Below are 15,178 nucleotides of genomic sequence, written 5' to 3'. Positions count from 1 at the left end.
CCGATTAAGAAGCACAGCTGATGACGCAGCAACAAAACCAAAAAAATAAATATACAAAGGCACCCTTTCCTTAGATACCACTTTTATTGTCAGAAATAGATGTGTCTTTGTATACTGTTAGTGCTGAAGTCACCAGATTGTGACACTGTCAGAGATTAAGTCTCTGTTAGCGTCACTCCAATGATGAATGAATCCCTGGAGTGACACTTTTTACAGAACGAATAATGGATGCAAGTGCAGTTATTGCTGTGGGGTTGATCAAACACCTGATGATCTAACACAGCCAGGAGATAGTAGTGATTTTGGATTAATCGTCTATGACAAAATACACATCAATCTTAGATTGTAGCCGGAGTTGGTGAGTCATGCGTCATTCGTGCTCTGTGAATATTATAATAATAAAAAAAGAAGCCGCTAGCATTTTCCTTCAAATCTACCTTCCTGAGAGTGACCCAGCAGGAGATATTATAAATAGCATTCACAGACACAGAGGTATACATTCAATCCAGTGCAGGGAAGAAGTCTATTTCTATTCCTGTGATGAAGTCCATGTCTTTATGAATGAGTTCAGGTCAGCCTGTGAGGAGAAGACATTAAGACCTGTCCTCGAGTGTGTGAGTTTGTGCATGTATTTGCATGCATGTACATAACTGTGTTTAAATGTCATTGCTGATTAAGACAGAAGACTGAGGAAGGGGGGAGAGTGTTAATTAAACCCCTCAGGCCAGAGAGACAGAGACGTTCATCCAGCTCACACACTGTCCTCACCCCTCTTCTGCCCTTTCTTATCCTCGTGCCCCCCCGTCCCCAACTCCACTGGTCAAGGACATCCAGCTGACACAGCCTAAAGGAACAGCAACACATTCAACCTGGACATTACATCACCTCCTCCTCCTCCTCCTCCTCGATGTGCTTCATTGGCCGCCTCGACCAAACAACAATTACAACAACGGCGACATAGACAAAATGTAAATACAAAACAAAAGTGCAAGAATGAAAGTTAAAGTAATTTTGTTCTTCATACATCATCAATGGTTAATCTTAACATTTAGACCTATAGAAAATGTTCATCTTATTGACAAATACTGTAAACAGTGAGTGCTGTAACTCAGCTTTGTAACGTCATCCAGACACGCATCCACTGCCAGTGTATTTTCCCCCTGGAGTGAGGTAAAGCTGCATCAGATAAATAGGTAAAAACAGTGCTATAGTTCCTCCGCTCAGTTGAATTTGCCGTGAATTGTCTCCCTCAGTGTGGCTGCGCCCTCTGCTGGCAGCAGGAGCACAGTACTCTGGTGTCAGACTGCACAGTTGCCAAGAGGAAACCACATTTCCTTGTCGAGCAGCTCGTCTTCCAGTTTAATGTTGGTCGCTGCCACAAAAGTCTTCTTGCTCTTCACTGTAACCTCCAGCACCATCCCATACAGCAGTGGCACATACTCGTACTCCAGCTACGAACAAAAGGGAGATAACTTAGTTTATCAGCACATGCAATGAGCATTTTTTAAAAATATATTGTTTCTTTTATCTGAATTCTCCGTCAAACTGTGGGTCAGGATCGTTTTTTTAATAATCCTTTGATTCGGTCAAGGTTTCAAGTGAAACATGAAACATAAAAGGTTGGGAAGATGAGGTTAAGTAAGAGGGAAGCTACCGGTCAGAGTCTGCTGGGTTTTACACTCAGAGATGAAATCATTACTTATACAGAGAACACACATTATTGTAACTATTACACTCAGTCAGAGTGAGTTTGTAGATGTTTAACCCTTAGTGGGAATAATACACAACTCCTTTTATGGACATCCTGGACATGTGTTTATAGGTCACATTCATTTTCTTATGTGTTGTTGAGTAAAATTTATGATTAATTTTATATCGCCTTTTTTTTACTAGTGACATAAAGAAGCGATAATTGTGCAGAAGTCACAAAACAGAACGAGCCAAGCGAACCTTGAACTGCGACACATTTCCAAATTTCACAAATTCAATCCGATTTTAACAATTTTGAGTACTTTTTACTCTGGTGTGTGTTTATATAGTTGGTTTATGTTTTTGTTTTGTGCGGAAAAAAAGGATATAAGACACATTCTTATAGTCTCTGTACAAATGGTACGTTTGGACAAAGTAATGGACAAAAAGCATCATACATTTGTTGGTGGATATTTAACGTGTGTAACGTTTATTATGGTCCATTATGTCCAAGACTGTGGAACAATCTTCCACAGCATGTTAGACACGCCCCTTCACTGTCCACTTTTAAAACACATCTTAAAATCCGTTTTTACTCTTTGGCTTTCAACCCAGTATGAGACATTGGCTTTTATATTTTTATAGTTTTATTGTGTTTTGTTAATACTTTCTACAGTATTTTATTGTTTTATTGTTTGTTGTCTAGGCCTATGATGTAATTTCTTATATTTTATTTATCTCTGTTGTACAGCACTTTGTTTCAGCTGTTGTTGTTTTTTTAAAGTGCTTTATAAATAAAGTTGGATTGGACTGGTTTATTGTCGCTGACATGATATAATTGACCAAACAGGTTAATAAAATAAAACATGTTTTATGGACGTGTTTCTGCATGACGACAGTGTAATGCTGGGTTTAAGTGCAGTGTCCTCTTTGTGTTGTATGTGTTTTGACAAATGTGACAACCTACATGAACGACGCTCCTGTTGTGTTGCAGTAACCGTTTATGCTAAAGATCGCTGTTGTGCAAAGATTACATATATCGCCTTTAAATGCTGGGTTTCCAGTTCCTGAGGGAAAATATCTTCCTTAGCTGCTAAATGTGTCAATGTCATCAGGTCATTGTTGCCTTTGTTTGTATACTTTATTTTCCTCATACAGTAAAAGTAGTAGAGAAGGTGACATACCAGTTCATTGAAGGTGGGGTTGTCATTGTTACGGTCCACCTTTGTCTTCTTCTTGGAGCGCTGCTGAGGGTCTGGTCTCAGACGTGTGACCACATAGGCATCAGGGTTAGAGCCATTTGCCTGCTTCTGTTGAGGAGAGAGAGAAAAGGCCAAACGCAAATGTAAAATATCTTCTAAGGATGTATTTTATTATGCTGCAAATGATTGAATGAAAAAAATGTAAAGCATGCTCACAATGTTCTCCAGGTGTTTAACCAAGACTGAGAGCTTACAGTTAGCGTAGGAGATGTACAACTGGATCCGAGGACGAGCTCCTGCAACAGACCAATGACAAAGTGCCTTTAACACAAAGTGTTGTTTACATTTACATTTCTTTCTATTCCTTTGTTTTAAACTTTAAGTGCGGAAATTACCCGTTGCCACACTTTCCTGGACTATGCTGGGGCCATCCAGGAACAAGCTGCACACAAACTCATTCTGCAGGTGGCCAAGTGAGATTGAACCAGTTAGAGTAAGGTATTATTAAAAGAACCACAGAGAGAAAGGTCAACTAGTGATAGAAGGCATTTACGAGAGGAACTCACTCCTTTGCACGGCCCCTCAAAAAGCTGTTTTAGGTATTTATTCAGCAGAGACATCTTTCTGGCAGGGGTGAAGGAGAGTTTATACCAGCTGGGAAACCTTCAAGGGAGAAGGAGTGAATCACACCATTTTTCTTTTTTTTACTGTGTAAGAAAAAGCTGTGATTCCAAATAAAATGGTCATGATGTGTATGTATGTTGGACATGGATGTTCTTTTTTTCTTCACTTACTGAGGCAGCTTGGATTCAATGAAGGATTTCTGTAGCTGCTTATGGATCAACTCAAACTCCCCAAACGTTTTCTTACTGGTCAGAAAACCATCATCAATGGTTACTCTCAGGTCGTACATCTGAAAAAAAGAAAAGAAAAAAGATTTCAGTTGCATTACAGTAAATACATAGAGATGAGCTCGATTAATGTTGAAGCTCAAGGTATGAAATGTCACCCAGATTCCTAAAAAAATCAATAATTCTCAGGTGATTTTCTCACATCAATGCTCTTTAATAAGTGGTCCACACTTTAAGAGTAGCTTTGTACATTATTTCCTTATTTAGAGAGCACATTTATCTTTTATCCCTCTTATGTTTATATCACACATATCACATATGTGTGATACATATCTTAGAAGTGACAATTACAACCATCCACTCTCACAATCACACCTACAGTATATTTCGAGCGTTCAATTTGCCTAATCCCCAAATCTGCATGTTTCGATTTTATTTGGATATGTTTGCCCTATGTCCGCTGGGATTGGCACCAGCGGCCCCCTCCCGCAACCCTCATGTGGAGGATAAAGCAGTAGAATGCATGGGGACAATTACAGTAGAGCAACGTGGTGCCTCACCACATTTTTCCCCTTGGCAGTGTAGCTTTGGATGACAGCTTCTTGGATGTTGGTGTTGGGAGTGGGGAGGCCGTCCCTGGTTAGTGTTTGCTGTTTCTTCCCTTGAGCCATGCTGTGTGTCAAGAAGTTAAACTTGACTGCAACACAGCCCATGCTCTCTTTGATCTTCCTACGTCACGAGAGACACAAACAACAACAAAAACCTATGATTAATACAACTACATAAATATCAATATAATAAAAAGACGGACTGTATACATGTGTGCTTTAAATTACTTTGTAAAGTAGGATGTGGCCTCCAGGTCAGTGTCATGAGGTCTCAGGTTGTTCTGGACATACTGCAGGTCATTAATGTCTTTCACTTCTGGCATACCTGCATGAAGCATCTGCAAAACATAACATCCAAAAGCTGTGTGTGACATCTGTGGATCTGTGCATTAATATTGCGTGGAAATGAGATACATAACAGCTGGCCACACATTTACAACACCTACCAAAGTAAAGTAGACAATCAGCAACAACCTCATTTTCATCTAAATGAGCCGTCACTATGAGCAGCTGCTGGCTGTGATACGAGCCTGCAGGGACCGTCTGCAAATGTTTTAACATCTTCACCAGAATACGGTGTAGTATTTAAAATGGCCACACACTTCATTAGTCTCCTCTAAATTTTACTACAGCAAACACTGGGGAAAACACATTTTTCATCCTTTATGAAAATCTTTAGTGGTGATGAAAGAGTAAGTATAGATGTTGTAGTACTACCTGCAGGCGACTGTAGCCATTTTAGAGACACTACACTGTCTAACGGTGAAGATGTTGAACATTTGCTTTGTCTGTGTTGCAGTTTGTAGACAGAGGACGGCTCGTTTAGATGAAAACAAGGTTGTAGCTGTAGCAGAAAATCCATCACTTGTGTCACAACAATAACACTAACAACAACAATACCGTGTGACAAACAATAACATGTGTGATTAATGCGTGGCTAAGTAAAGGTCTTACCAGCTCCAACATGCTGAGTATGAGTGCAGAGCGCCTTCTGATGATGTTGTAAGCTTCACAGCAGAGCTCCACGAAGCGATGGAAGCGATGAGGCTTCTCTCCTCCGCCTGTGATGAAGTGCTCCATCTCTGATGTAAAGATGAACGGTGACCGGTCCCTGTCGACGCAACGAAGAGTGGAGGACAGTTCTTGACGACACACTTTCACAAACATGCTACACGTTTCACGTCACCAAAAACACCGCTTGCCTTTTAATGCTGCCAAACTTCTGTGCATTGCCCATAATCTTGCCAAAGTCAATGTGGAACATGTGTCCACTGTGTTTTAACATGATGTTGTCATTGTGGCGGTCACAGATCCCCAGGATGAATGTGGCCACACACCAGCCGGCACATGAATGGATAAAGTTCATCACAGCCTGCACAAACACATTGGGACCATGTTAGAGCTTAAAAAAAACCCCTTAATATATTAAGTACAATTGCATAAGAGTGTCATTGTCTCAACCTTTTCATAATCCTCCTTAGTTTTGTTCCACATGTGGAACCATTTCTCCAGAGTGTCCTCACGTAGGGTTCCACCCAAGCCCCACTCCTGGTGAATCTTTCCTAAAGTCACTGCCTCTGGAACCACTTCCACCAAACCTTACAACCACACAGGTCAATCAATCAATCAATCAATTTGGAGATTTGTCTTGGCAACTCGGAGACATCAATTCATGTACATTCAAAAACAAATACATCAAACTGACCCTGAGCTCTGCCTGTTGACAGACACCTGTAGGTGATCATTTGCATGTCCAGCCCCTCCTCGAGCCAAACCCTGTCCATCACACGGACTATTTGAAGCACCAGCATGTCCTGACTCAGGTTATCACCTGTCTGTCATGAAAACATGTTTCAAAAAGGTTTGTTCTGTGACTCGGTAAGTGCAGTTTGATAGAAATAGCAGTGTGTATTAAGAGCCATATTATTACCAAACTATTATCCAAATGTCTATAAAGATGAGGTGTGATCATCTGTGTTGGTAAGGATGTCACTAACCTTGCAGATGACACTGACTTTCTTGGCCAGAGGGTCAGTGCAGATGAATGTGATTCCCAGTGGAGCAGCATTAGAGTTGTAGAACTTACAGACCTGTAAGTAATTCATAAAAGAGTGGTAAATATTCCTCCAAATAGAAGCAACGTGTGTGTAGTGTGTTGTGTAATGTTCTTACATTTAGATCCACTGCCTTCACACGGACCGCAGGATCCAGTGGTAAACAACAGCTGATGCCAGACGTGAAGAAGTTGTCGATTTTCTCTTTTTCTTTGTTCAAAACATTCTGCAGACATGTGGAGAAAAAAAGAGAAGTAAAATAAACTGCACAACTTGCACAGTAAACGCTACAATCAATAAGAGGATTAAGAGCCAGTAAGCGAGATCACAGGAGCGAGTTGATTTACAGACCTTGCGTCGAGCCTTGTCAGCAGTGCGGACCTTGTCAGCCACCTGGACGAGCACAGACACCAGATGGCTCTCATGCTCCAGCTCCTGCCTTAATTTTCGGCCACAACAGTAACGCAGCGCAGCCAGAATCTTACTGTACCAACTCTGGTAGTAAGGGTCATTACAGGCGTCGTCCAGAAGCCTGCACAGCATGGAAAACATTTGACGATAAAATGCTACTGCAGTCAATATAATTGAGCATAAAAACACAAATAAATAAAAAGCTGTACATGCATTTTGCCCCCCCTTGTTCCTTTCTTTTCCAAAACATTATAGGGATGACTAGATAAAACAAAAGTCTCACCAGTACAGCTGCTGTGCGATTCGTATGTTCTTCTGAGATCTCGCCAACAGCAGCATCACCAGAGGGCCGTCCAGCTCCCACTCACTCTTCAGAGCCTGCAGGACACGAGGACTAGTCACACATCACAATACAGAGAACATTCTGGTATGCAGAGTAGATATATATATATATATATATATATATATATATATACACAGTATATATCATAACAATAACACGCAGTCATGCAAACATTTTTCGCGTGTTTACCTGGACCAACTGTGGCAGAAACATCTCCAGTTCTCCATCTGGTATTTGTTCAAAATACTGAATGGCAGCTCTCCGCACAGTCTGATCATGAAAGCTGAAGAAAACCAAAGCAGATGAATGGAAACATGAATCACGGCTGTGATTTAGTTCTAGTACTGTTGTGCTTGAGCTGTGTTGAGTTCACTGTTTGTACAAAACAATAATCATAAGCTTGAAGCATGTAATATTGACATATGAGGGATAACTGTTCATATTCAACTTCCTTTTCAGTCGCACTACTATGGCTTCGCACATGCAGTAACACTATTTGCTAGCAAGCACGTTTTACTGCTCTCACGACGTTTGACATGAATCTGACGCCACATACTAAGTGTTTTATTCTTTTATTGAGAGTCCAGAGTTTACTCTGCCTCCCTCCCACTGTCAACTAGACTAGATAAGCATCTAATGCATGTGTTGATATTTGAACAGCAACTCACCTATCACTGAGCAGAAAGAGGGCCTCCTCTGGGAGATGAATTAACCAGTTCTCTAAAACTGTATAGATTTCTGTCAGAAACTCAGGCTTCCACTGGCCAGCTCCACCCAGCACCAGGTGGAGAAATGTACTTGCTTTGTCGCTACAGTGACGCTTCTCCCAGAGGAACGTCTTCTCATTTTCTGTTAGACTGAGACAGGAGGGGTTAAGGACTGTGTGAAGACACATGAGCAAGAGAAAAAAAATAACCGATTGCTGCTCACACACGTGTACAGTTGATCATTCTACTTACAAACAGAGGCAGTGCTTCTTGGAAACTTTGAGCATTTTCTTTTGCAGCTCACCACACGGCTGAGAGAACACGACTGAACCGGGGAGCGCGATGGGCCTCTGATACATCCACTTAAACTCATTTTGGAACTGAAGCTAGAGAACAATGGAGGGTGATGTGGTGTCATACATGTGTTAGTCAACAGGGGGCAGAGAGAGTCCAGTTATTACTGACCTGCAGTATGACTCCAACAGGCTGTGTGTGGCTGTCGAACAGGGCAGGAGAGGGAGGAGCTGGGATCGCGGCCTGCGTGGACATACTGAGCAGGACAGTCCCTGATACCAAAGTCCTGAACACACAGAGGACACATATTGTCTGTCACTAATGAGTTCCTTACCCTTCATACAGTCATAAATAACTTCCACTTCCACAATGTCACCAGTATCCCAAGGCTAATTTGACCTCATTGAGACAAATGAAAACAAAAAAAAGGTATGAAGACGACAGCAACAAAATACAACAACACAGATAAACAAAAATAATACGACAATGAAGCAAAAGCTGGAATTGTCAAGTCAGGAGCTGTACAGTGGTAACATTTAAATCCAAAGCAAGGATTCTAGTGAGGACACACGTTAAATAAAGCAATGTAACCATGTAAATTAAGCTCCTCAATGACCAAAGGAATGAAATAAACTCTGGCACTCTTTGATTTTGCTTTAAGATTCTAGAATAGTGTACAGCAACAACCAGAAAACAACAACCAGAGGGTTTTTTGAGACTTACTGATACAGTATGTCACTCACTATATCGTGTAGCTGAGTTTGCTGCATCCCTTAATTGGATAGAAGTAGAACTACATTATATTCTAAAAAACATTCTATCCCAAAAACATATTTCAAGTGAGACCACTGTTGCTTTTAAACATGCTGCAACTCCCCAAACTTCATAAATCATAACTGAACAAGTACTCTGTAGTCTGAAGTGACAGAGGTGAACAAATACCTGCTGCTGTAAAGAGGAAGCACGGCCCAGGCTAAAACCTCTGGACTCTTCCCTTTCTTTGAGCCTTTGAGGTGAAACATCAACATGCTCTCATATGGAAGCTCCTTTACTGGAACCGGGAACACCATCCTAAAATCAAACACATCCACTCATAAACAGGCGTCTTTCTATGGTGTCTTGTGTGAGCAAAGTATGGAAAGGGGAAACGGATTATGACATGATGTGGCGTGACTTTTTCACACCACAGGATGAAAGGTGTCGCCCTTACATGCGGTTACACTGGATTGTGTTTCCAAAGCACAAGGCGGTGCTGATGTTTTCAGAGATGCCAGTGTCATAGAGTTTCACTCCGCTGTACATCAGCTCGCAGGAAACAGAGAAGCACTCATAACTAGAAGAGAAAACAACAAACACCTCACGTTCACATGTCTGTAAACAGATGTGCAGACATAACAAATGTGTGTGGTTGTCATCGACCACCAATGCACACGCACATGTTCAACCAGGTCGAGTCTAGTTTGTAGAGAGCGACGATGTTGAACTGGCAGATCTCGTTGTTGTCGTCGACGTCGAGGGTTTGCAGGTTGCTGGGGTTTTCCAGAGCTCTGAAGTCTGACTGGAAGTTGTCGAAAAAGATCTGCAGCACTCTGAGCAGCGCGTTGTGCAGCATGATCACCGCTACAGAGCACAGGACCAAAATGTTAAAATAACAAATGAGTAGTTTATTTTTCACAGGATAGCGAGGTGCTAGAAAAACTAAACTAAACTAAAAATTGAAAAATGATTCTTTGCACACGATGCAAGTTTCCTTATTGCAAACAATGCTCAGCTTTGGTTTCAAGGACCACGATCACAGCGTCACAGACGGAAACAGTGACGGAAATATGGGAACAAAACCAGGATCAGTTACACCTGCGTAGAGTATCGACTGCTCCAAAAACTGGTCAGGTGTGTAACGTGTACTGTAAGAGTGTTTATTGTTAGGAATCAAATATTTGTAACCCTAGTTATGTTTGTAGAAGTGTATAATCACTTTAAATTAAAAATCTCTTTGTTTTTGTATATGTTTCTCCAGAAGCCTGAATCAACAAACTAGCCTTTTGAAGTGGAGGATTACAATGAAAAGCAAGAACAACAGCTCTGCCCACATAAAGCTGATGCATAAACCATTTATTTCTGTATGTATGGCATGGATGCATATATCTATGATCTACACGTGAAATGCAAAGGCCACTTTAGTGCCCTGATGCACTAAAAGGTGAGGATGGGTGGAGTCGTCCACTGTTGCATCTTAGATACTGGACACTAACTAATCACACTAATTATTCTCTCACCAGTTGAAGTTGATTAGCAGCTACTCACCATTTTCAACTTCATCATGATTCTGTGAAGGAGGAAACACACGTCGATCAGAGTATATTGTTCACATACGTGTCTGCAACAAGGCAAACACTGGAGGAAAAGTGTTTGCACAAAACTGTAAAAGTGACTAAAAGCAAAGTTTAAAAAAAACAACTACAAAAAACTGAAAACGGTAAAACAATAACAGGATTGCTGTGCATGATTACAATGTGTGTGTGTGGTGTGTGTGTGTGTGTGTGTGTATACAAGTACCATCCTACCAGATGTACGGAAGTGAATCTGTTGAGGAAGCTGATGACGTTCTCCAGCTCCTCACATGAGAACCCACACAGAAGGTTACTGATGCTGCGGACACGGCTCACCAGCACATTCGTGTCCAGCCCGGACTACACATGGGAGGAGATCACATGCAAAAATCACACGAAATTTCAAAAATACTGATAGATAGATATTCTGTGCATGTGCGTGTGTGTGTGTGTGTTTTCTTGTATGGGTATCTTTGTGAGGACCAGAACACATCTTTTGGCTGGTCCTCACATTCAGTCTCCCCTTGAAAGGGCTTTTTGAGGGTTATGGCCTGGTTGTAGGGTCAGGGGTAGAATTTAATTTAGGTTAGGATTAGGCATTTGGTTGTGATGGTTAGGATAAGTGGCTAGGAAAAATGTATTATGTCAATGAGGGTCCTCACTATGAATGAAGTGTCAGATCACACTGGTCTTCACTGACCTTAGACTTCATGAGCTCAGTTACCTCTCTGTTGTAGCCACTGAGCACATTCTGCAGGCTCAGTCTGAAACACAACGAAAAGGTTAAACACACACACTCACTCATAGGATGAAGTCAAACTCCCACTGTCCTCTTGTTTTCTACAAACAGACATTAGTGTAAACTAATGTCTAATGTTTACACATGACCCACTGCACAGTTGACACCGTTAATGACACGACTGGTGACGAGGGAGATCCAGGACAGCTGGTTATCTTACTTGCAGGTGTCGTAGACACAGGCAGGACGCAGGAACTGGTAGAGTTGGCACGGGTACCTGTCATCTGCTTCCTAACAGAAGAAACGTAGAAATTAAGAAAAATACACAGTGAAATATGTCACAGTGAATGATTAAATGATTTCTTTATAACTGTAAATCCAAGTTTACAGCCGGTTATCTGTTTAATGCTTGCTGCTAAATGCCATGACGTTATGTGTAAACAGTGCAAAGTCAAGAACTCAGGGTGGAGACTTTTACGGCTGCAACGGCACTAATAATAATAATAATAACAACAAGCATGTATTTGTGAAGGCGGCATTTCAAATCTTAAAACAGTCCACCCCCTTCTTGGTAAATGATTTATGTGTCATTGTGAACCAAGACAAAGTCTGAACATAAAGACTTACATCCCTGGCGAGCCGATATGTGAGGTTGTTCACATGGAGGAGTCGAAGAGGGACGTCTGATTTTAACTTGTAGTAGATCTGAATAGTTTCATGCATACCCAGCAGTTCTTCACTAAACACAGACGAGAGACAATGACAGTCAGTGCACTGATGGAACATCAAAGATGATTTAGAGTTCCATTCTGGTGACTTACTTCTGCAGGTACTCATCAGAGTTGCACAGTTTTAGAACATAATACCCGTTGGTCAGAGGAGTACGCTCCAGCAGCAGGAAGATTTCAACAATCAGACTCTTCACCGTCCTGTTCACTGGATAAATAGACAAAGAAAGTTCAGAGTCCACACAATTCAGCCAACATCTGAGGCCAATGAAGGAAGATACTGTGGTGACACTGAATGCCTAATCCCAATTTTAACCCTAATCCTAAAACCAAGACTGAAAAGAAGTGAGGACTATCCGAAATGTCCTCACTCCGTATAGTTTATACCATTTTTGGTCCTCACAAAGCCACAAATGCAAGGACACACTATACTACATATGCTCACTCACTGGCCACTTTATTAGGTACACCTGTTCAACTGCTTCTTGATACTCTCATCTAATCTGCCACTAACACAGCAACAACTTAAAGCATTTAGACATAACAAATGCTTAGTTTGAACCTGTTAAAGTTCAAACCAAGCACAGAATAGGATGGAAATGTGAATCGAGTGATTTTAAATGAGACATGATTGTTGCATCTCTCGGGTTCTGAAAGAAGAGAAGAGAACTATCCAGTAAGTGTCAGTTCTCTGGGCTAAAATGTCACCAGGGATCAAAGGAGAATGGCCAGACTTTACGTTAAAAACTACAGAAAGGCAACCAAGATAAGAAGAAGACAATATTTAACAACACAACACCTCATAGCAGGTTGGCTACAGCAGCTGAGGACCTCGATTAGGTGATACTGTGTACCTAATAAAGTGGTTGATGAGTGCAATGTGTGCTTTTGCTCTTCGTCTTCTTAGATAAGTACTGGTGCATGACTGAGGGAGAGGAGCGAGCAGCTTACCGGAGGTGGGGATGGGGAGCTGGTGATCACTCCACTCTGTGGCCACGCTGACATTTACTTCCACCTGCTGCAGCAGCGCAGGGTGGATCTGTAACACGCGACCCCATACCACACCTGAGTTATGCACACTGTCTGTGTGTTTGTGCCGTGACATCAGCCTGATGGTAAAGACAGACAGGTTTTACAATGTGAAAGTGAAACTATACTGTCAATATAAAAAGGGACAAAGGTCGGTGTCGCTCTCTTACTTTGACGTTTCCTCACAGAAAGAAGACAGTCTCTTGGTGCTGCCTTGTGGAGTGTCTGTGAGTTTGATGGTCCATAGATCCTGATGTGAAAAAACAAACAAACAAACAAACTCACACTTTCTCTGACCTCGCCACTCTCCTTTTTACTGTCATCTCTCGTCTCACATACTCACATGAATGTCTCCATCAGTCCTGGATCGAGTCAGCCTGGGAACAGGTTCACTGACGTCAAAGGAAAACTGTTTTCTGATGTTGCCTTTGGGTACTCGTGTCCTGGGGGGAACAGGGGGAGGAACAGGACCTTGTCTACCTGGCAAACTTGTGCCACGCTGAACCCTCGGTGTGGGGAGAGGGGGAGCAGCACAGAGTGGGAGAGGCTCATCTGTGTGGTGGTGGTCAGCACTGCTGGTGCCTTCACTGCCTTGAGCCCAGAGATGTTTTGAGGGTTGTGGCTGAGGTTCGGGAGGGAATATAGATCCAGACAAGTTAGCATATAAATGTGTTTCTTCATATGTAGGAGGGGCATCAGGATCCTCGTAAATATGCATTTCACGTGGATACTCTGTCAGAGGCAGAGGCTGGTCAGAATCTTGTCTTCCTTGTCTAGTTCCATTTCTCACGTTAGGGGCATCCATCACATTGTAGAGAAAGGTTTCTAGCAGCTTGGACACTCTAAATACGTCCTCACCTCAAAGCATGGCACAATGAAGAACTGGGAATTCATGAAAAAACAAAAAACAGAATGAATTATTCATGTTTATAATTTTGTTGATTAAATATATCAAGTAAGTTTAGATATTAAGGAAACTCCAGGACAAGAGTGCTGTTTTATGACTGGAGAGGAACAAAAGCTGAGGGTTAAAGTTTGTCTAATAATTAACAGCTTTTCAAATCTCAACAGGAAATCTAACAGAGCGCGAATGGCTATACTTTCCTACACTTGACCTACAGCTTTACTTTTATTCAATCTTAGAGAAGTGAAATTTTGTGTAAACAAAATTTAAATCCACACTTGAATACGAACATGACAGATTATGAAGACTCTCAACTTTACTCTCAAAAGCAGACTGCAGGTCAACAGTTCACCATTCTTAGATTAGTTCCAAATACCTACTTTGATCTGTTGGCTGGCAACTTACCATTAAAGTCTGGTTAACTGGAGTCCCATTTGCCGGCAGCACGATCAGTGCTTTGCTGAAACCACGTTGAGCAAGTTAAACCAGTAAAATACAGAAAAGTCTTCACCTGGAGCCTCAGCCCTCCCACTCTCCAGTCTCCTCCTGCAGCCCAACCCACAATACTGCTCCCTCTGCTGGAGGAAACACATTATCACATGCATGTTGCTGCTGCTCCTCTTACTTGTCTAGACATTACGTTTTATTGCAGTTAATCCACAAAATGATCCAGATTTACAACTACAAAAAAGTTTATTCCATTTTTGTGTTTTGATTTTTAATTTCCAAAACATTTGATCCTTTAATGCATGCACATTGTTAAAAATGTTTTTCATGTATTTTTTATTTCTTTCTTTTTTAGTCTATTGTAAACAATGTTAACTAAAATACTACACACACCTACGCACAAAAACGTCCCCATCGAAATTCATTCAAATCATTATTTTTTGATGCATCGTGACAAAACATGGCAATTTAAGGGTTAACATTTTTATAATTCATTAATATTTGATATGTATGGAAAGGACTGATGTTGGTTTTAAAACAGTAAAATAATAATACTGATGGTTTTTTTTTGTATGAATGTTTGTTTTCATCACCATAGAATGAGCTGTTTACATTAACAGCAGGAGCAGGTCTCCTCAGGTCATGTTTTTAAAAACTAAAACAAACTAAACTAAACACCCTTCAGATGTGTTAATGAAAGCTTCCACAGGTTCTCCTTCTGCACATGCGTGAAAGGGACGTGTGAGGTGAGAAATAATTATCTGCAACGTGCAACTTCACAGATGGATGTTGCATAGCCTTTAAACTGTCAGGAATGATATGTATTCAAACATTAAGAGTTT

General features: G+C 41.3%; 1 protein-coding gene across 1 annotated transcript; it reads right to left on the bottom strand.

Moving 5' to 3' along the window:
- Positions 1–65: 65 nt before the first annotated feature.
- pik3c2g (phosphatidylinositol-4-phosphate 3-kinase catalytic subunit type 2 gamma) lies at positions 66–14,370 on the bottom strand. The gene is made up of 33 exons (XM_044037027.1): positions 14,295–14,370; positions 13,329–13,867; positions 13,156–13,235; positions 12,908–13,065; positions 12,050–12,164; positions 11,856–11,967; positions 11,449–11,519; positions 11,190–11,253; positions 10,724–10,849; positions 10,464–10,485; positions 9,596–9,779; positions 9,370–9,492; positions 9,102–9,230; positions 8,331–8,445; positions 8,118–8,251; positions 7,827–8,015; positions 7,348–7,441; positions 7,099–7,193; positions 6,756–6,936; positions 6,523–6,630; positions 6,348–6,440; positions 6,056–6,185; positions 5,812–5,948; positions 5,553–5,722; positions 5,305–5,461; positions 4,579–4,688; positions 4,303–4,471; positions 3,686–3,804; positions 3,458–3,554; positions 3,287–3,350; positions 3,108–3,187; positions 2,874–2,999; positions 66–1,451 (listed from the first exon to the last, which is right to left on the bottom strand). The coding sequence occupies exons 2-33, from the start codon at positions 13,788–13,790 to the stop codon at positions 1,299–1,301; spliced, it is 4,167 nt and encodes a 1,388-aa protein (XP_043892962.1). The 5' UTR covers positions 13,791–13,867; positions 14,295–14,370; the 3' UTR covers positions 66–1,298.
- Positions 14,371–15,178: the final 808 nt, after the last annotated feature.

Source organism: Solea senegalensis, linkage group LG10, assembly GCF_019176455.1.
Source record: "Solea senegalensis isolate Sse05_10M linkage group LG10, IFAPA_SoseM_1, whole genome shotgun sequence".
NCBI classification, from domain to species: Eukaryota; Metazoa; Chordata; class Actinopteri; order Pleuronectiformes; family Soleidae; genus Solea; species Solea senegalensis.
This window is presented reverse-complemented; position numbering and strand designations above follow the sequence as displayed.

Coding starts and splice junctions, on each gene's coding strand:
- pik3c2g (XM_044037027.1), bottom strand. CDS start 13,790: ATGGATGCCCCTAACGTGAGAAATGGAACTAGACAAGGAAGACAAGAT. Junction 8,016..8,117: donor AAGAAGCACTGCCTCTGTTT/GTAAGTAGAATG, acceptor CTCCTGTCTCAG/TCTAACAGAAAATGAGAAGA. Junction 6,631..6,755: donor CTGACAAGGCTCGACGCAAG/GTCTGTAAATCA, acceptor ACATGTCTGCAG/AATGTTTTGAACAAAGAAAA.